General features: G+C 68.9%; 2 protein-coding genes across 6 annotated transcripts in view; both read left to right on the plus strand.

The window, feature by feature from the left end:
* The window catches only part of MTA1 (metastasis associated 1), a 33,506-nt gene extending 32,805 nt beyond the window's left edge, over positions 1-701 (plus strand). For all 4 annotated transcript variants that reach the window (XM_027957490.3, XM_042235639.2, XM_042235641.2 and 1 more), the window contains one exon: positions 84-701. In XM_027957490.3, the coding sequence (XP_027813291.1) occupies positions 84-234 (151 nt within the window). In that variant the 3' untranslated portion in view covers positions 235-701. The remainder of the gene's footprint in view (positions 1-83) is intronic.
* Positions 702-4,684: 3,983 nt separating this feature from the next.
* Positions 4,685-9,764, plus strand: CRIP2 (cysteine rich protein 2). Of its 2 annotated transcripts, XM_027957492.3 has the most exons (8): positions 4,685-4,785; positions 7,636-7,730; positions 7,807-7,864; positions 8,136-8,276; positions 8,348-8,416; positions 8,493-8,587; positions 9,129-9,186; positions 9,260-9,764. In XM_027957492.3, the coding sequence occupies exons 1-8, from the start codon at positions 4,743-4,745 to the stop codon at positions 9,325-9,327; spliced, it is 627 nt and encodes a 208-aa protein (XP_027813293.1). In that variant the 5' UTR covers positions 4,685-4,742; the 3' UTR covers positions 9,328-9,764. The 2 variants fall into 2 exon arrangements, with proteins under 2 accessions (XP_027813293.1, XP_060257502.1); XM_060401519.1 differs by having other exon boundaries at positions 9,129-9,764.
* The last annotated feature ends 9,606 nt before the right edge of the window (positions 9,765-19,370 follow it).

A 19,370-nucleotide genomic window follows, 5' to 3' on the forward strand; every position in this document is an offset into this window, starting at 1 on the left:
GGGCGGCCGGGCGGGCGGGGCTCGCGGGGCCAGGGGCTCCGTGCTGTGCTGCGCGGCCGCCTCACTGCCCGGCTCCACCACAGGAAGATCCGCAAGCTGCTCTCGTCCTCCGAGACCAAGCGCGCGGCCCGCAGGCCCTACAAGCCCATTGCTCTGCGCCCGAGCCAGGCCCTGCCGCTGCGGCCGCCCGCGCCCGCGCCCGTCAACGACGAGCCCATCGTCATCGAGGACTAGGCCGCCCGCGCGGCGCTCTGACCGCAGACCACGCCCGCCCGTCGCCCGCCGCCCGCCGCCCGGTTTCGGTAGTGCCCCCGCCCGCCCTCACCCGCAGAGAAACCGCCCCTCGGCCAGGCGGGGAGGAGCGCCCGACCTACTCCAGACCCGCCGGGAGTCGTTTTTTTAGCTTTGTGTTTACTTTTTGGCCAGAGCGGAGCTGAGGAGCCGCCCGAGTGCCTGCCCCGCACGCGGGCTCAAGGGCCGGCCGGGAGTTTTGTTGTTTCTGTTGAAGGTGCCATTTTAAATTTTATTTTTATTACTTTTTTGTAGATGAACTTAAGCTCTGTAACTTACACCTGGAATGTTAGGATCGGTGTGGCCAGCGGCCGGCCGAGCTGCCTGGTGGGGTTGGCCCCTTGTCTTTTCAAGTAATTTTCATATTAAAAAAAACAAAGAAAAAAAAACTTATAAAAACAAAAATCCAACTAGCCCCTCCTGCGTCTTTTGTTCTCAGTCCGTCGCCCTGTCTCGGGCCCACTGCACTCCCGTCGCCTTAGAGGAGCCCAGTGTCCCCCCCGCCAGCCCCCTCCGTGGGTCTGGAAGCCACCCCCTGCTCGGGTCTGCCCAGCGATGGGACGTCCAGGAAAAGTCTGGGCAGCAGCACATGGCCCCTGCAGGCTGGCCCAGGGGCTCCCCTGCTGCCTCACCTTGGCCCCATGCCCACCACCTGCCCCAAGGGGGCAGAGAAAGGTCCATCGGGGCTCGGGGCTCCCACACGGGGAGCCGACACGCCATGTCTGTCCGAGGCAGGGGTGGTCCGGGCCTGGCCTGGGAGCCAGACTGGCAGGTGCCGGGCTCCCCTGCTCGGGCAGCCAGGGTGGCAGGGTCAGCCGGGCTGCTGGCCGGCCTAGTAGAGCCTGCTGCAGCTGTCCACAGATGGCTGCCAGGGGCCACGGGGCCACCCGGAGCAGGTGTGCCGTTTCCTCCGGGAGACTCCGCTCAGATTTCAGCAAGTCCGTTCCCAGAAACCCTGCCTCGGCTGGCCCCCCGCACACCCCCTCCAGGCCCACTGGACAGGTTCATCCAGGCCAGATGCCGGAGGGAGGGGTCCCCAAGGCTGCCGGAGGGAGGGGTCCCCAAGGCTGCCGGAGGGGGGGAGTCCCCAAGGCCACCGGAGGGAGGGGTCCCCAAGGCCCTCGGAGGGAGGGGTCCCCAAGGCCCCCAGAGGGAGGGGTCCCCAAGACCGCCGGAGGGAGGGGTCCCCAAGGCCCCCGGAGGGAGGGGTCCCCAAGGCCGCCGGAGGGGCTCCTCTGCCTGCTGTGCCTCCAGCCCCACCGTGATGTGTGGACGTCTCGGCTGGAGAATTAAAATAGAAGCCGCGCTGCTGCCTTACTGGGGACAGATAAGGGGTGTTCTGGCATCCAAGGGCCTGCTGTGGGCCCCACTGGGTGGCGGGCCAGGGTGTCAGGAGAGGCTGGGGCATGCCACCCCACACTGCTGGCCTCACACCCGCCCACCCCCCAGCTCCAGTGGTGGGGCTGGGTGGCCAGGCTGGTGACCTTGACAAAGACACTACCTTCCTCCAGTATGGTGGGCAGGGGAGGGGCCTCCCCCCAGCCGGGTCCTCCCCCTGCCCAGAGACAGGCAGACCCTCAGGAGGGCCGGGGTCCCCTCCCCCGCCCCAGCACTGTGCTGGGCAGGGCCTGGACTGCGTGTCTGAGAGGTCTGTGCCAGGCCTAAAAGTGGGGTGGGAGGCGGGTGCTGGCGAGGGGAGCGAAGTCTTGAGAACCCGAGTGTTGGTTAGCTCTGCCCGGCTCCTGTGGGCCCAGCAGGGGCCTGCAGCTCCATCCTCCAGGGCCAAAGGCATCGCAGGTGGGCGTGTCCCCATTCCCCACCTGGGACCTCCCACTGCCCACCACTGGGCACAGCCCAGGGGGCCCTGCAGGAACACGAGCCTGGCTTCCCATGTGCCGTTTGCCAGTGCCACCAGGACACTGCTCCGCTGCAGCCTCACGGGAGGGGCCTGCCCCTGCGCCTGGCCAGCGGGGCCCCACCAGCTTCCCTCCAGCCCCGCCGTCCTCTCTCAGCCTCATGGCCCGTGCCTGTCCCAGCCTCTAGCTCTGAGATGCAGCTCCGTGTCCACTGATCAGTGCCCCTTCCCAACAGCCCCACACATCAGCCGAAGCCCTGCAGCTGGGAGGCAGGGTGCCCGTGCCACCCACCCCTGCCCAGGGCCTCAGCCAGGGCCTCATGCCATCCCTTGACTCCACCCCCTCTCTCCAAGCAGAGCTGGGGCCCACAGGTAGCTGCCTTGAGAGGGCTCCTGTGCCCAGCCAGCCTGCCCTCAACAGCAGTCCTGCAGATTTCAGGGCGGGGTGGTCCCTCAGGCTGATACCCTGGGGTCCCAGGGGTCTCCCACGCTCAGAGCCCCTGGCAAGGGGTGCCAAGTGGGGGCCCATGAATTATTCAGAGACACCAGACACCCAGCCTGAGCGGGGAGCGGTCTGTGAAGGGCTGCCCTGCAGGCCACCTAGCCCAGGAAGGGGCCCGCTGAGGCCTCCTCTCATCTCCACCCCAGCTGGCTCAGGGCCAGAGCTCAGTGCAGGGAGAGGGCGCCCGCCTGCTGGTCAGCAGCTTGAGGGCTCTTGTCCTCACTCATGGAAATGGCAGTGGCTGAAGGGTGTGAGTGCGGGTGGGGGCCACCTCAGGGAGCGGGGGAGTTACCTCAGGGAGGACGGGGGCACTTCAGAGAGGAGAAGGGGACACCTCAGGGAGGAAGGGGCACCTCAGAGAGATGGGGGGCACCTCAGGGAGGAGGGGGGCACCTCAGAGAGATGGGGGGCACCTCAGGGAGGAGGGGGCACCTCAGAGAGATGGGGGGCACCTCAGGGAGGAGGGGGGCACCTCAGAGAGATGGGGGGTACCTCAGGGAGGAGGGGGCACCTCAGAGAGATGGGGGCACCTCAGAGAGGAGGGGGCATCTCAGGGAGGAGGGGGCACCTCAGAGAGATGGGGGCACCTCAGGGAGGAGGGGGGCACCTCAGGGAAACGGGGGGCACCTCGGGGCACTTCAGGCGACAGGGTTGGGGGGCTGCCGTGGAACTGCCCTGCGAGACCAGCTCCCTCACCCCCTCTGAACACACTGGCACCGGGAGCCAGAAGCAGGCCCTGGAGACCACCAGGGAGAGGAACTGGGCGTGGGGGGACCCGGTGTCCAGCACAGAGCCTCAGAGACACAGGGCAGGGTGTAAGGGAGCTGGAGCCCGCCGCCCAGACTGGGCCCAGTCATCTGGGCTTAGGCGTCTGTCCATCTGCCAGACCTGAGGCTCAGCGGGGATGGGGGCCCAGGAGAGAGCCCCTGGGAGATGGCTGCCGCGACCTCTGGGTCCCCAGACCCTGGGGCTCTGGCCAGTTCTGCGTGGCACCAGGTGGAGGCAGGCAGGGGTGGGAGAGGCCAGGCAGTCCTGCCGGGCGGGGGCTGGAGGTCCCCTGGGGAGAGGCCCTGCCCGCTAGCAGTCTAGCTCCCCAGCCCTCCAGGAGGAGGCTCTGGGGCCAACAGGCCGAGGTCAGAGGCCCTGGGTCCGATACTACTGGGTCTGGAGGAGAGATGGGGCAGGCGTCCGGGGCAGGACGGCATGGAATGCAGGCGGCAGCGTCTGCCCACGGGGTCGCTACGCCTGCAGAGGAGGCACCCTGGGGGCCCCACGCCTTCTGTCTCCCGTCTCCCCCCGCCCCCCACATCGCCCTTGGGTGGGAGAGCTTGGGGAGGGCGCCTTCAGAGCCTGCCGCACACACCGCTGGCCCCCTCGCTGCCAGGCACCCCCTCCCTCACCCCCTTCCAGCAGTTTCTCTCGCACTGTTTTTGGAAGTGGTGGAGGCCCTGCCCTCCACCCGCTGAGGCTCCAGCACCACTGACAGTGTTAGGCGGGGCCGGGACCGGGCCTGGACCGGGTGGCGCTCCCGCCCAAATCCCGCTCCTGTCCCAGAGCGAGGCCGTTGCTATAGAAACCGAGCAACAAAGGGAAGCGGGCGGCGGCGCGCAGCAGGGTGGGGTGGGGTCCCCTGGGGACCCGGACGCCAGCACCGCGCCGGGCGGGCTGCTGCGCCGTCGGGGCGTCAGTCTGCGTGTCCCGACGCCGCCCTTCCGGGCCGAGGCCCCGCTGGCCAGGACGCCCCCCGTCAGGGGGCCGCGGAGTCCCAGCCCCACCCGCGGCCCAGCCGGTTGCCCCGAAGTTGCCATGGAAACAGGCGAGGACCGAGCGGGCCCGGTAGAGGCCACCCCGAGAGCGAGGCCGGGGGGCGCCGGGCGCGTGGCGTAGCCCCCAGTCCGCCCCGGCAGGTGCGCCCCTGCCCCCGCGGCGTCCAGGGCGGCGGGACCCCGGGGGCGGGCTCCCGACGCCCCGCCCCGGCCGCAGACCAATGGGCGGGCGGACAGCCGGGCGGGCGGGGCGGGCGCGGCGGAGGCGGCGGCTGCGGCGAGGAGACGGGCGCGCGCGGAGGACGCGGGGCGGCTGGGCGTACGGACCATGGCCTCCAAGTGCCCCAAGTGCGACAAGACCGTGTACTTCGGTGAGTGCCCGGGCCCGGCCGCCGCCCTTGGGGTCAGCTCCCCGCTGCAGAGCCGCGAGCCCCCGGCGCTCGTCGGCCAGCGCCCGGCCGCCACCCCAGGATGCCCGGCCCGGATCCGGCTCGTGCGCTGCCCACGCGGGTGCGGCCGGAGGGTGGAGCGGCGACGAGCTGGGGGCGGCCACGCCCGAACCCCCGAAGTGGCCGACGGGGACGAGGCGGGGGCCCGAGGCCTGGCGGGCGGGGGCGCGTGGACCCTCCAGAAAGCGGCCAGGCTTCGGGGAGCGCTGTGCGCTCGCGGGCCGATCGCGGTCCTGCCTGGCGGTGCCCAGCGGGGCGGGGCGGGCGCAGCAGCAAGCTCTGCGCGCTTTTAGCGCGCTCCCGCCTCTCTCTGCCCTTTCGCTCGGACCCCAGTCGCGCCCCCCGCGGACATGTGGCCGGGCCGGCTGGCTTCATGGCTCCCAACCCCAGCCCCGACCTCTGCCCACGGCGGGCCAGGTCTAGGCTCTGTCTGGATTCAGCCCGTGCGGGGGCGACCTTGGCCTCCACCTCTTATGCGTTCCGACACGCTCCTTTTCTTGGCGCCAAGTTCCCCCTGGACTCTCCTGCGGTTGGGGTGAGGAGGGAACCCTCACAAGCAGGAGAGGACGCTGGGACCCAGGTGGCCAGGCCCCCGACCTCCTCAAGGTCCCAACAGTGGCGTCCAGGAGGAGGGAGTGGGGAGGAGAGCCTGTCTCTGCCTGGAAGCCCCCTGGGTTGGCGGAGACTGCCCCCCATGGGGGCACCCCCCCGCTGGCGCTCCTACCCTGGTGTCTGGCTCACTCCCCCACTCTCCCTCACCCTGGCTGGCCCTCTCCCCCACTTTGTCAGGGTCCCTGCCCACTGAGCCTCCCACCAGCACCCGCACAGACAGTGGCCCAAGTCAGAAAAGCAGGAGAGACAGGGCCAGAGAGAAGACCCTTCTCTCGTCATCCGTGGGGCAGTGGCCAGGGTCTGAGGTGGGGACTGGCCGAGGTGAAGATGGCCCCTTGGTTTCCCTGCGGACGGTGGGAGGAGGCGCAAGCCGTTGTTTGCTGTTCCCAGAGGGGAGGGACCGGATTTGGCCTGGAGTGCTTCTGGCCTGGCTGGGGCCTTGGGGCTTCCGGCTGCCTGCTGGGGAGCCCGCCCAGCCCTCAGTCCCGGTCCCCATCCTGGACAGGACTCATCCCTGTAAGGCTCAGGGTAGGGGCCAGCCCCAGGGTTGTCCTGCCAGCCCCACTGCCCACGTCTTTACCCTGGGCCAGGCCAGCTCAGGGACGGGCTGACAGTCCCGTGGACAACCCGGAAAAGCACTTCTGCCTGCTTGGGCGGCTGCTGGCTCCCAGCAGAAAACAAAGGCTGGCTTCTCTCCTGGTCTGGAGGCCCTGGTGGAGGAAGGGGCGGGGCCAGGACGCTGCCACCCCGAGTGCGGCTGCACCCCAGCGGGTGCACGGAGGAGCCAGGCCACCCCACAGTCACCTCGGGAGGCTAAGTCTCTGTGTCGCCGACAACTGCAGCTGGGTGGGAGCTGGCTCCTTTCCAAGCCATTAGACTCAATCGATTCTGCCTTCCCAACTTGGGCTGGTAACGTGTGGCCATTGACCTGCTCGGTGGGTCCGAGGGTCATTCCCCTGCCCCCCCCAAGTGGCCACAGCCTAACAGTGAGCCAGATCAGCATGGTTCTGGCTGCCCTGAGCCGCAGCTGCCTCAGCAACCGCTGGCCAGCGGGAGAGCTGGGAGAGGATGCCAGTCTGGCATGGGATCTGAGCCCGCCTTGGGCTCAGCCAGCTCCCGTCTGCCCTGGCATGGACCTGCGGGAGGCCTGGCCAGCCTGAGTCCTAGCCTTCTAGGGTGGAGTGGCCAGGAAGATCTGTAAGCCTGCGGAAGGGGAGGTTGGGTGGGGGTCCTAGAGGCTGCCCCTGGCCAGGCCAGCAGGCGCCAACAGGGCCACTGGGGCCAGGGCCCAAGCCCCGAACCTGAGCCACCAGGAGCGCGAGCCGTCCTCCAGGAGCCTCCCAGGCCTCCTGGGACTGGGGGTGTCCCGGCCAGTTCCTGCTCCCCACCCTGCTGGTGCCCTGGGGGAGGCCTGGCCCAAGCAGGGGCTGCTCTGGGAAGGAGTCCCTGCTCCCTGGCTAATCCTGCCTGAGCAGAAGGGCCCCAGCCCACCCACCCCTCTCCTCCCCTTGCCTCTGGCCAGGCCCCTTCCAGTCGGGAGGATTCCAGCTCGGCTCCAGCGGCTTCCTGCCCCGTCCTCCGCCCTTTTCCTGCTGTGCTTCCCTGGGGAAGCCCCAGCTTCCGTCCACTGGGAGATGGCCCAGCAGCCCCGGAGTTGGGGGAGGCAGGGGGCAGGGAGGGCCCCCAATGTGACCCTTAGCAGCTGGTCTCAGACCTTGGGCGCCAAAGCCAGAGGCAGGAGGGGGCAGTGCTCTCGAAGCTTAGGGTGAGGAGGCCAAATATGGACAGCCAGCGCCCTGCCCTGTCCCCTGGGGGGCCACAGGGACTGGCCTCTCCACTGGGGGTCTGGAGGCTTGAGGCCACTCCCCGCAGCGGGGCTGGGGCTCTGCCAGCTCCTGTAGGGCCCTCCTGGAGGGTCTGGGGCTGTGTGAGGGGGCAGGTGTGTGCGGCATGTGTCAGGGAGGGGCAGGTTTGAGCTGGAAGCCCGTCCAGGTTGCCCGGTCCAGCAGTGACCCGGGGTGATGAGGAGGATGGTGGGGGAGGCCACATGGCTCCGGGGGGTGAGGGGGACCCAGGTGCCGAGGCTGCCCGGGACCTGGGGGGCAGCGGGGCTCAGTGCAGGGGGCGGGGGCGCTGTGCTGACACTGCCCTCCCACCCAGCTGAGAAGGTGAGCTCCCTGGGCAAAGACTGGCACAGATTCTGCCTCCGGTGTGAGCACTGCAGCAAGACGCTGACCCCAGGGGGCCACGCCGAGGTGAGCGCCTCCCTGGGGCAGGGAGGGGTTGGGGAGCCGGGCCAGACCCCGCCCTCAACGCCTGCCCTCTGCCTAGCATGATGGAAAGCCTTTCTGCCACAAGCCCTGCTATGCCACGCTGTTTGGACCCAAAGGTGAGACTGGGGCCTCCGTGGGCCGGGCCGGTGGGGACACCCCGCCCAGCTCAGATGGCCCCGGTCCCTCCTCCCCTCGGCAGTGCGGCCCCCTCCCTCCTGGAGGGACAAGCACTCTCCCTTCCTTGCCCACCAGGGCCCTCTGGGTGGGGGCGGGGAGTGGTCCTGGATCCCCGTGGCTGAAGGAGCCTTCCTGGGAGGTTGGGGGTGGCTGAGAGGTGCGGGGGTGGGGAGGGCCCTGGCTCCCGTGTCCCGTGCCTGCCCCCACCAGGGGTGAACATCGGAGGGGCCGGCTCCTACATCTACGAGAAGCCCTCTGCCGAGAAACCCCAGGTTACCGGCCCCATCGAGGTCCCCGTGGCCCGAACCGAGGAGCGGAAAGCCAGCGGCCCCCCGAAGGGGCCCAGCAAAGGTGGGCGGGGCGAGTGTGGGGCGCGGGGGTGGGGTCGGCGCCGGCAGGCCCTGACCCCGCCTCTCCCCCAGCCTCCAGCGTCACCACGTTCACCGGGGAGCCCAACATGTGTCCTCGCTGCAACAAGAGGGTCTACTTCGGTGAGTGCCTGCGCCCAGCCCTGGGCTGGGAGGGTTCCCCCGCGCGCCCTGGCGTCATCCTCTGTCCCCTCCCCAGCCGAGAAGGTGACGTCTCTGGGCAAGGACTGGCACCGGCCATGCCTGCGCTGCGAGCGCTGTGGGAAGACGCTGACCCCGGGCGGGCACGCGGAGGTGAGAGGCGCGCGGCCCCCGACGGCCAGGGGGGCCGGCGGAGGCCTGAGGGGGCCAGCGGGGGCCTGCGGGGGAGCCGGGCGGGCCCAGCCTGGAGACCGTGGGCCCAGAGTGGCAGGCCCGAGGGGGGCTATGAGGGCCCGGGAAGCGGGGCCCGAGGGGGGCTATGAGGGCCCGGGAAGCGGGGGCCCCGCCCGAGGGGGTCTGCAGGCCGGGAGGGGCGGGTGGGGGCTGCGGTCTGGGGTGGGCGGGCGTGCCCCGAGGGGTTCTGCGGGCTGGGACGGGCGGGGGTTGCGGTCTGGGGTGGGCGGGCAGGCCCCCGAGGGGAGCTGCGGTCCCGGAGGGGCGGCGCGCTGCCCCCTGGAGGCCGGCCTGGCGCCGTGTGCGCACGGACGCTGGTGCTGCGGCAGCGCTGCGTCCTCCAGGTCCATCTGGGAAACCGCGGGCTCAGGGTGCCAGGCGTCTGGAGGTGGCGGCGGCCACCGGGGGTGGTGGGCGTGGAGCCTGTGGCCCCTTCTCACCACCTGCACCCTGTCCTTAGCACGATGGCCAGCCTTACTGCCACAAGCCCTGCTACGGAATACTCTTCGGACCCAAGGGTGAGTGTGGGCCGGAGTGTGGGCCGCGGGCCCCCTCCCGCCCTCCCCTCCACCCAGCGGTCTCTCTCTGCAGGAGTGAACACGGGAGCCGTGGGCAGCTACATCTATGACAAGGATCCTGAAGGCAAAGCTCAGCCCTAGGCCTTGGGGCCGCTCTGCGTGGGCCCCCGACCCCAAGCCCACTGCTTGGCTGCACGGGGAGAGTGCACCTCCAAGTCCAGGGCCAGAGAGCTGGGGGAGGACCCTAACCCCAGGACCCTGCCCCGTCCCTGTCTCCTGGTCTATCTGCCTGTGTGTCCCTGACTGCCCGCTGCCCCCTTTCGTCCTGGCCCCATGTGTCCCCACCTCGGGGTCTCATGGCCCCCCATGCCCCTGGTGTCTCTGTGGCCTGGGTGACCTTTCTGAGGTGGTGCCGCCCCCGCCCCGCCCCCAGTGTTATTTATGTCCCTCTTGCCAGTGACACCCACAGCCACGCCTCCACCGCATTCCTCCCGCCTGCCAGCGCCCGCCCACCACCCTCACGTGGCTCACACTTGAGTGCTGGGACTTTTGCTACCAATAAAAGGTCTGAAGGTCAAGGGCGCACGTGTCTGCAGCTCTGGGGTGGACTTGCAGCCAGGGGCCCATCTCTCAGTACAAGTGCCCCCAGCATCCCTAGGCCCCGGTTTCAGGTGGGGGCGGGGCCCTGTGCCCAAGGGTGATGCCCATGGGTGGGAGGCAGGGAGGCTCTGGTTTGGACTGGTTGAGGCGAGTGGGGGGCTGGGCCCCTGGGAAGGACTGGACTAGATGGAGGTGGGGAGTGCGGGAGGCTGGGGTCCTAGTGCCCAGAAAGGGGCACTAAAACCAGGCGGTGCCTTGGTCCAGCAGAGAGCTGGAGGGAGGGGAGCTGCGGGCACCTGGTGGAGGGAGGGAGGGACAGACGACACCTCCTGCAGGAGAGGAGCGGCGAGGGGTGGGCAGGACACCTGCGGCAGAATATGTGCCAGTCTGCCCAGGGAGCTCAGCTTCTCAGCTGGCAGGCGGGAGCCCAGGGACAGGGTGCAGGCTGTCTCCTGCATTCTGAATGCAGGGCCTAGTGCTCCTGCCTGAACGGAGTTTCTGCGTCTGGTTTGCGGTGTTGATGGAGTCACCTCTGGCCTCTCCAGGCTGTCCCTAGCAACCGGGAACCCCCAGCAGCTGGAGGAGCACCCCCCACCCCGAGTCCCGCCCACGCGCCTGCCTTCCCTTTATCCGCGGCTCCCTAGCAGCCCACCAGAGGGCGCCCCTTCCCTTCCGCTCCGGGGCAGAGCCCTGGTAGACCCGCCTTCCACGGCTCAGCGCCTGCTCCAGCCTGCTCCGAGTATCGCATCCCCAGAGGCCTGGCCCTCCCGGAGCCAGGAGCTTCGGGGCCTGGTCATCTCTGGGCCTGTGTCCTCAGCACCGTAGGCAGCCGGCTCCATATGTGCCCTGCCCCCACCCCCTCATCCCCGGGGCCAGCTCCCAGCACCCCAGCCTCTGGCACAGGCCTCTCCCTAGCCCGTCCTCCAGGACGCAGGCTGAGACAGTTGAGCCAGAAGGCCGGGCTCATTGTCCTTCGAGCAGCCATCCGTGTCCCTCGGGTGGAGCGGCCGGCTCGGTGTCTGCAATGCCAAGCCGTCCTCCTTCCTCCCGGCCCGTCCAGGCGTCCAGCGTGGGCAGCAGTGTCTCCTTGCATTTGGCTGGCGCCGGGAACGCAGCCAGGATGTGCAAGGCGGGTTGGCCTGCCTCGGGGGTGGGAGGCCCTGGTGCAGGCGCCCCAGGGGCGCCCCTCTTTTACCCCGGGCAGAGGTAAGGGGTGCACTCAGAGGAGCGGCTGGGACACCTCTCCACTCCCACCTCCCTTCTGCTAAGCCGAAGCTCCTTGGTTGGGGGGTCGTTGGGGGCACCCCCAGGCCCGCCCTTGCCAAGGGCTCCTCTTGCCGGAGGGAAACTTCCTGCGGTCCAGCAGGTGGGGGTGGCTGAGAGCACAGCTGGGCTCCTCCTCTTCTGTGACGCTCCAGTGGAAACTACGCGAGGGAAATGCGATCTCCTGCGAGCCCTTCCCCCAAACCCAGGAGGAGGGGCGCCTATGGTGTGGCTGCCGCCTTGCGGGCAGGGTGAGGGGCACCGGGTCCCCCAGAAGGCGGGTCGGCCGCAACCTGCCTGGCACTAGTGCCTCGCACTCGCGGGGTCTGGCCGCGGAGGCCGCCTTCCGTTTCCTGCTCTCGGGAGGGTGCTGAGCCTCCTTGTTTGTTTCCCCCGGGTTGTCATGGAAACCGGGGTGGGGCAGCTCCCGCCAGGCTCCTGGCGGTCACCGAGTGCCGCCAGTGGGGGCCGCGGGGGCCCCGCGCTCCCGGGGCTCCCTAGGGGCCCCCAGCTCCAGGGAGCCTCTCCACGAGCCAGGGGTTTCCTCGGGCACCCCGCAAGATGCCGCGGACGCTTGTGTGCGGTGCGCCGCCCTCTCCGCCTGCCGCGGCCCGGGCCTCCACCCCACCCCGCCAGCGAGGCGGCCCTGAAATGCCATTTAAGCTCCTCTCTCCGCTCCAGAACCCCGGGGCTGGGCACGGCGCCCCGGCCTCCTCTAACACCCTGCTCCCCAGCCGCACCCCCCTCCCACCGGTCCAGTCTTCCCCACTTCCTCCACAGGGCCCTCTGAGCCCCCTGCACCCCATCAGCCTCCCAGGCCCTGGCTGGTGTTCCCTTGCGCCCCACGCCAGGCATCTCTTCAGCTTCCTCCGTCCCCACCTCCTGAGTCCTGGAATCCCCTGACCCCTGACCTAGATCCCCCACCCTTCTCCCCGCCAGCCCCACCAGCTTCCCCTGGGCTGCCCCTCTGCTGTGAAGGCTCGCTGGGGACCCCGCCCAACTCAGCTAGCCTCCCTGAGCCCCTCCAGGCCTGGAGGGGGCATGACCTTTCTTGCACCTGCGCACTGGTAGTGGTTCCAGGAGCTGAGGGTCAAGAAGTCACCAAGTGCCTGCGAGCCTGGCCCTCTGCCGCTGGGGGCTGGGCTGGGGAGGACAGCCGGGAGAGGCGGCCAGGTGCAGGCCGCACACTTTCTCAGGGCCCAGCCGCTGCAGGGGTGGGTCTGGGGCGGTGAACACGCCCCGCTGCCGGACTGGAGAGGCTGGAATCTGAGGCTATTCTGCATGGCCTTTGGCTCCAGGATACAGAGATTCCTGGCACCAGGCTCATCCTGGGGGGGTTGGGAGGGCAGGGGCACCTCAACGAGCTGAGCTGCAGGCCCTGGCAGGGCTGGCTGAGGGGGCTCATGGGCGCAGGTGCCCCTAGCCTCTCTGCCTCCCGGGCCTGCTTCCAAGAGAGGAGGGGAGGGACCCTCTCCTGCCTGGGCTGGTCTTAGGCCTGGAGGACAGGGTCGGAGCCCTCCTGGGAAAGCACAGATTCCATCCCCCTGCCCCCACCTCAGGGCCACCTGGGGCAGGACCTTGGGGCAGACAGGGGGTCCTGGGAGACAAGCTGCTAAAAATAGGCCCTGGGAATGTCTGAGTGCCTGTGACTCAGCCAGGCCTGGAGGAAGGGCAGGGAGGGGTGGACTCCGGGGGTAGGCAAGCCGGCTCTGGCCCTGGCTCAGCAGTGGTCCCGGAGCACACACTGGACCCGTTAGGCACTGGGTGCAGGAATGCCACAGAAGCCCTGCAGGCTTCCAGCCCTCGCAGGGGACAGCCTTACTCTTGTCCACTCTGAGGAGGAGCCCAGAGACTGGGGCGCGAGGTGGAGGCTTCGGGAATGGCTGGCAAAGGCCAGGGGCAAGTGCCACAGTGTGTGGTCTGGGATGGGGGTGGATCTGTGTAGCTCCGAGGGCAGAACTTCCCCGGAAGAGTCCTCAGTGGCCACTGGGGCCCAGCCTCGCCCCGCAAGCTCTACCAGTGCCAGGAGCCCAAGCGAGCCCACCGTGGGGCCCCCGCTGTCCAGAATCCTGCTGTGGGGCAGAGTCCCCCCTGGTTCCCTTCTGGGTGGAACACGAGTGGGTGAGGGCGTGGCCGTGTGCACAGAGAGGGTGAGCACGCGCTGGTGGCCTTGGCCAGCAGCCAGAACCCCACAGTAGCCTCTCCCAGGTCTCAGGGCCCTGGGTGCCCTCACGCTGGCCGAGTGTAGGGGGTGTGTTCTGGGCACAGAGCAGCCTGGGGCAAGGGGCTGTGCTGGCCGCTCTGTCCCTCACACTCCAGATGCCCACAGCCCTGGGGCCAGTGCTGGGAGGGAGAGCGCGGGGCTGGGTGCTGCCAGCGTGGGGGCCGTGTCTTGGAATGTCCCCGGCGCTCCACCGTGCCTTCCGTGTGTTCGTGCAGCAGACGCCACTAGTGGCCCCAAAGGGCCAGGCAGGGCAGGGCTGGGTCTTCAACTGGCCCGGTGGTCCTGAGCTTGGTTGACCTTGGGCCAGGTCAGCGCCCCGCCCCTTCAAGAGCTTCCTGGGGCAGGTGAGCTGATGGAATCAGGAAGCCTGCTCCTGGAGGGGCTGTTAGGGCCTGGCCAGCAACTCACAGGGAAGCCTCAAATGGGGCCGTGCCTGGTCAGAGAGTCTAGAGACTGTGGGAGCTGTCCACCCTGCACACCCCCCAGAGCTGGGGGACTGCAGCTTTGGGGGGTCCCTAATTTCACAGGCGGGCAGGACAGACAGGGAGCTGGGGCTTTGGGAGGGCTCCAGGGAGAGAGAGTGTGTGTGGTGTGTGTGTGTCTGGAAAAACTGTGCTAAGTACCAACCCGAGGGCTACGCCCATGGGCCTTGGCCCCTCTCGGCCTCCTCCCCACACCAGCCTGCGCTGTGGCTATAGCAACAGCAATAACAGCCGGGCAGGCCCGGAAGACTCATCACCCTGGTTTGCAAGGGGGGGGCTCTTGCTCCCCCACTCCCAGAGTCTTGGGGGCTTGGAGTCCAGTGCGGGGAGGGGTCATCCCCAGGGCCAAGCGTGCAGAAGGAAGCCGAGCCCAGCTCAGGGTGGCCCCCCGTGTCCCGGAGCCCCCCAGAGATGCTCAGATGGGTGTGCCCACACAGGCGTGCCTGCAGGCCCTGGACACACGTGCGCATCCAAGCTGCCAGCCGTTCACTGCCCCTCGGGTTCATCACGTGGGTGGAGCTGACCTTCACCCAGCACGCCTACTCGGGCGGTGCAAGCACCGTGTGTGGCCCGACCCGAGGGTCTGCCGTGACAGATGCCCACTTCCCCAGACGGTCCTGCCTGGCACCCCCACCCACCCAGGCCAGCCCTCTCTGTCACTGGGGGTCTCAACCCTTCCTCCCCTCTTTGCTTCTGCCCGTCTGTCCGTTTGTCTGTTCCCAGCTGTGTCTGTCCGTGTGCCTGTCCCCCTCCGGCTGTCTCTCATTTCCACTTCTCTCTCAGTCATGAAGCCGGGAGTGGAGGGAACCGGGGCCAACCCTCCTGTTCCTGGCCTGGCCTGGTAGACCAGGCACAGGCCAGGGAGACACCAAGGGCTGAGTTGGGGCAGGCGGGCAGCCACAGCTCCAGAAACCGGGGAGGCACTCCTGTGCCCGGGGGGAGAGGGTGATGAGGCTCAGGGCAGGGCAGGCTGGTGTGGCTCCTGCAGTGGAGGGTGGGCACCCCTCCTGAGGGCAGCGGGCAGCCAGCCACCTAGGGCTCCAGGGCAGGGCTCAGGCTTTGTGGATCCCAGGGCTTTCGGAGCCCCAGTGAGGGGCAGAACTGTGGCCTACTCTCAGAAGAGGGTCCCAGGGAGGGAGGACTAGAGTGGTGGTGGAGGGTGGGGTCCTGTGCGCTGACCTCCCCGAGGCTGGGGCGTGCTCCCCCACCGCAGGGCCTGGCGGGGGGCAGAGGGCAGGTCGGGTCGAGGTGGGGTTCTGAGGTGCAGGTGGCCGTGGCTCCCCCCTTCCCAGAGACAGGCCCAGGGGGCAGGGTCAGGGGTGGGGGGAGGCTGGGGGGGGGGGAGGGAGAGGGGTTCCCGCCACTCAGGGCTGAGGGCCTCTCAGACGATGGTCTGCAGCGCCCTCTGTGCGGACAGGGCCTGGTCAGGCCCAGAGATGATGATTTGTTTTGAGGGACGGGTGTGTCGAGGGGAGCCGAGGACACTGCTGAAGGTTCGGGGTGGGGGCCGGGATGGAGAGAGGACTGAGCGCTGAGGTTGCTGAAGCCAGGAGCTGGGTGTGGCTTGGGGGGTCACGGTGGACCCGAGAGGTGGAGGGTCTACAGGGAGGGTAGCCACTCCTGCAGCCGAGGGTGAGAGGGGGTGCCCTGGGCGACACTGACTGAGAGGAGGGTGGAGCTGGGCAGCGTCCTCCTGGGGTGGGGAGCAGGGAGACCCCACCCAGGCCTCCCTGCCTCCACCTGGGCTGAGGGGCAACGGAGACCGGTCCATCAGCCTCCCCACCAACCCCGGACCGTTCCATGAGGCCGCAGGCCTCTCTGCTGGTTAGCGGAGGATGGCCTAGGGCCGTGCAGCGCGCCAGCGCCAGCCCCCTTGGCCTTCCCTCATTCCTGGAGCGGGTGGGGCCCACAGTCTCCGCCTGGCACCGGAGAGGCTCCGGGCCGCCCGCCCTTTCCTTGGACGTCGGACTTGGGCCGCTCGGCCCTCGGCCCTCAGCGCTTTCTGCGGAGATAAGGACCCCTCCCCCGCCGCTGCGCAGCTCCATGGAGGCCTGGGCGTTGCCGCACAGACTCCCCCCACCCCCAACATCCCGCAGAATCTCCAGCCCTGCCCTTGATGAGCGGCCCCGCCTTGGGAGGGGATGTCCCGTTTCGGAGTCCCCGGGGAGTTCCGCTGCGGTCCGACGGACGTCCAGGGGCGGGCCGAAGGGGGGCTCGGTGGACACTGGGATGTCCCTTGGCGGTAGGAGACTGGGGCGGGCCAACCTTCTGGCCCCACGCGTGATGAAGGCGGAGGGCAGTTCGTGGGGGAGGGCTACTAGGCTGAGAACGCCCTGTGGGTGGCCCCCGCCCTCTATCTAGGGAAAGGCGCGGAAAGGCACGACACGCTCGTTTGCATCCATCTGCATTGTAGCGGTTACCTTCCGGCTCCAGCACTCTGAGGTGGGGGCTGGGGTGCTCCCTCCCGCTCTGGGGAGACCCCGCCCAGAGTCCGGGGCGAGGGCGAGGCTCCTCCGGGGTTCCAGCCCCGTCCAATCGGCGAGACAACCCGCCGACCTCCTGCACCCCTCGGACCGCGCTCTGCCGTCGGCCAGGCCCGGGTCCTGCTCCAAGGCGAGGGTGGACCAGATGACCTTTCTAGGCCCGTTGGCTGGAATCCGAGGCCTCCGGGTCCAAGTTCAGGACCCAGGCGGGCGGGGCGCTGGGGGCGTGTCCCAAAGGGGCGGGGCCCAGGGGTCCTTGAAAGACGCGGACCGGGCGCGACCCACCCAGTCCAGCGCTCCGGTCTGCTCCCGCCTGGCTATCTGCTCCGATCCGGTGCCACCATGCCCAAGTGCCCCAAGTGCAACAAGGAGGTGTACTTTGGTGAGCGCACCCCACCCTCACCCTCCCCGGCTCGAGCTGAGGCTTCCCCCTCAGCCCCACGCGGAAGCGCGGCCCAGGGTCCATCCCGAGGGGCCGCCCGGGTGGGCCGGGGGCGCAGGGGGACCTCGGGAAGCGCCGCGGAGCGACACCTCGCCTTGCTGGTGGCCGTCTGGGTGTGCCGGTCGGGCCCCCTGCGTCTGGCCGCCGTCCATCTCCGCCCCGCTCTCTCTCCGGGTCTCACTGAGTCTCCGGTCTGAATCTCCCTGACTTTGGGTCTCCCTGTCTCCGCGTCCCGCTATCTCGCCCCTTCCCTGGCGCGCCCTAGGCGGGGACCCCGGCGGATAGGAAGGAACACAGGGTTCGGGCCGCTTCTCCCATCGTTAAGTAGAAACAGACGCGGAAACCCGCGCCCCGGGCGGCGCAACCCCGGGCGCCGCCTCCCGCCCCGCGCCCCGGGGGCCCAGGGGAGGTGGGGGGGCAGGAGGAAGTGGGAGGTCCCTCCCGCCCCAGCACTGCGGTCGCCGGTGCAGAGGCGGGGGAGAGCTCAGTCCGGGAGCCCGGCCCGGTCCTGCCCGAGACCCCCACCTCCTCCTCTCCCAGCCCCACCCAAGCCCTCGGGGCGCCCCGAGGACCAGCGCCCACTCCCGCTCGTTAGGCGGGACTGTTTGGGGACTGGAAGTGCCCCACCCGCGGGGGCACAGGTGCCGCTGAGCCCCCGGGTGGGCCGCGGGGCGCTGTAGGCGGGCCTTGGCAGAGGCATCCGGAGCGCGTGGGTGTGAGCGTGTGCGTGTGCCCCGTTTCGCGGGGTCTCTCTGTGCCTCTGCAGCTGAGCGGGTGACTTCCCTGGGGAAGGACTGGCATCGGCCTTGCCTCAAGTGTGAGAAGTGTGGGAAGACGCTGACCTCCGGGGGTCATGCCGAGGTCGGTGGGGCCTGGCGGGGCCGCGGGGAGGCTGAGGGGTAAGGGCAGGGCACGTCGGCAGACCCTCATGGCCGCTCTCCCTGCAGCATGAAGGCAAGCCCTACTGCAACCACCCCTGCTACGCAGCCATGTTCGGACCCAAAGGTATGCTCCCCACGCCCCCGCCCGACCCAGCCCTCCATAGCCCCTGGCCACCCCTAACCTGCCCTCTACCTCTCTGCAGGCTTTGGGCGTGGCGGAGCCGAGAGCCACACTTTCAAGTAAACCCAGGTACCTCCCCACGCCTCACCCCGCCCCGCCCAGTGGCCCTGAGCATGTGTCCCTCGCAGTGAGGTCTGAGCGCCCTGGGCCTGCACTCACCTCTGTCCTTGTCTGTCTCTGCACAGGTTTTGGAGACCCATCTCCAGCTGCCCGCTGGGCTGCTGCCCTCCAGGCTGATGGCAGGCCTTTCTCCACAGGCACCTGGGGCTCCCCTCTAGACCCCCATGCCCTCAATAAAGGTGGACACTTGGGAGGCCTGCTCGTGTATTCGCATCCCCGGAGCAACGGTGCAGGGGCGTGGCCAGGGTCCTCCTGGGGGTCCCCACGCCAGGCCAGCGCGCTCCCGCTTGCTGCCTGCTGCCCTGGCGGGGCAGGGCTGCTCTGCGGGGAGCCATGCTGTCCAGCCCCTCGTCCAGATGTGCAGCCCTCCTCTCTCGTTCTGGAACGGGTCAGCAGGAACAGAGGGCGCAGGGGAATCGCTGAGCTGGTTCCGCTTTTGAGAAGCTTTGGGGCGCTGTGGTGGGGAGCCCTTGCCTGCCCTCCCCACTTCCTGTGGCTCCACCCTTGTCTCCATTCCCTACCCCACCCCGCCAGATGGAGCCAGCCCCCTCTGCGCGTCCACCCAGACAACACTCACCTCCTCTGCCCCCACCCTATGCCCAGGGGCTAGCATGTGGGCGCTGCCTGCTGGGCGACTGTGAGGACTGGCTGGGGAGCACGGCTGGGGGCTGTCTCACGTCAGCCTGAGACTGCCTCAGAGCCCTCCCGGTCCCCCTGCTTGGTCACTGCTGCTCTGGCTCTGGCAGACTGCCCCGTCCCAGGACTTGACCTGAAGAGCCTAGAGGGGTCATCTCAGCCTTGCGTGTGGCCTCCGCCCTGCCCCATGGCTTGGCTATGGGTCTGGCAGGCCAACGCTGGACAGGCATGGGGGCCCCAGGGAGGTGTGTGGAGTCACGTGTGTGTGTGTGTGTGTGTGAGAGGGATTTGGGTGGTTCAGAGAACTCCGAGGGGTGGGAGCCGGAGAGCCTCTGGGGATGGATGGGACCAAAGAGGAGGGGGCAGAGGATGCCGAGTGAGCCTGGGTGTCTGTGTGCGTGGCCGCAGTAGTGGAGGTGTCTTGGGGGCCCGGGGACTGAGGGCTTGTGGGCAGAGCAAGTGCAGAGTGGGGAGTGTGTGCACAGGAAAGCCTGCCTTGAGCTGCTGGGAGGCGGCCCTGAAGAGGCAGCCGACTCCTGGCCCCACAGCATGCTTCGCTGTCTGGGGGTGAGGGGCAGATGACTGCTTACAGAGCTGAAGCCTGCAGAAGAGTGGGTCAGCCAGGCCTCAGGCTGGGAAGGAGGGTACTCCACGCAGAAGGCCCAGCAGGTGCGAAGACCAGAGAGGGAAAAGGGCTCAGGAACCACTTTGGGCAAAGTCTGCCGGCACTACGGCTGGTGGGCCTAACCAGGGTGGTCTCCGAGCTTGGAGACAGAAGACAGCCAGACTGGAAGTCTGTGCTGGTCCCAGCCCTAGTTGAAGGAGGACCCTGGAGGGGACTGAAATTCGGGGTGAGGGGGCAGAGAGCAATG

This window comes from Ovis aries, chromosome 18 (genome assembly GCF_016772045.2).
Source record: "Ovis aries strain OAR_USU_Benz2616 breed Rambouillet chromosome 18, ARS-UI_Ramb_v3.0, whole genome shotgun sequence".
Taxonomy (NCBI): Eukaryota; Metazoa; Chordata; class Mammalia; order Artiodactyla; family Bovidae; genus Ovis; species Ovis aries.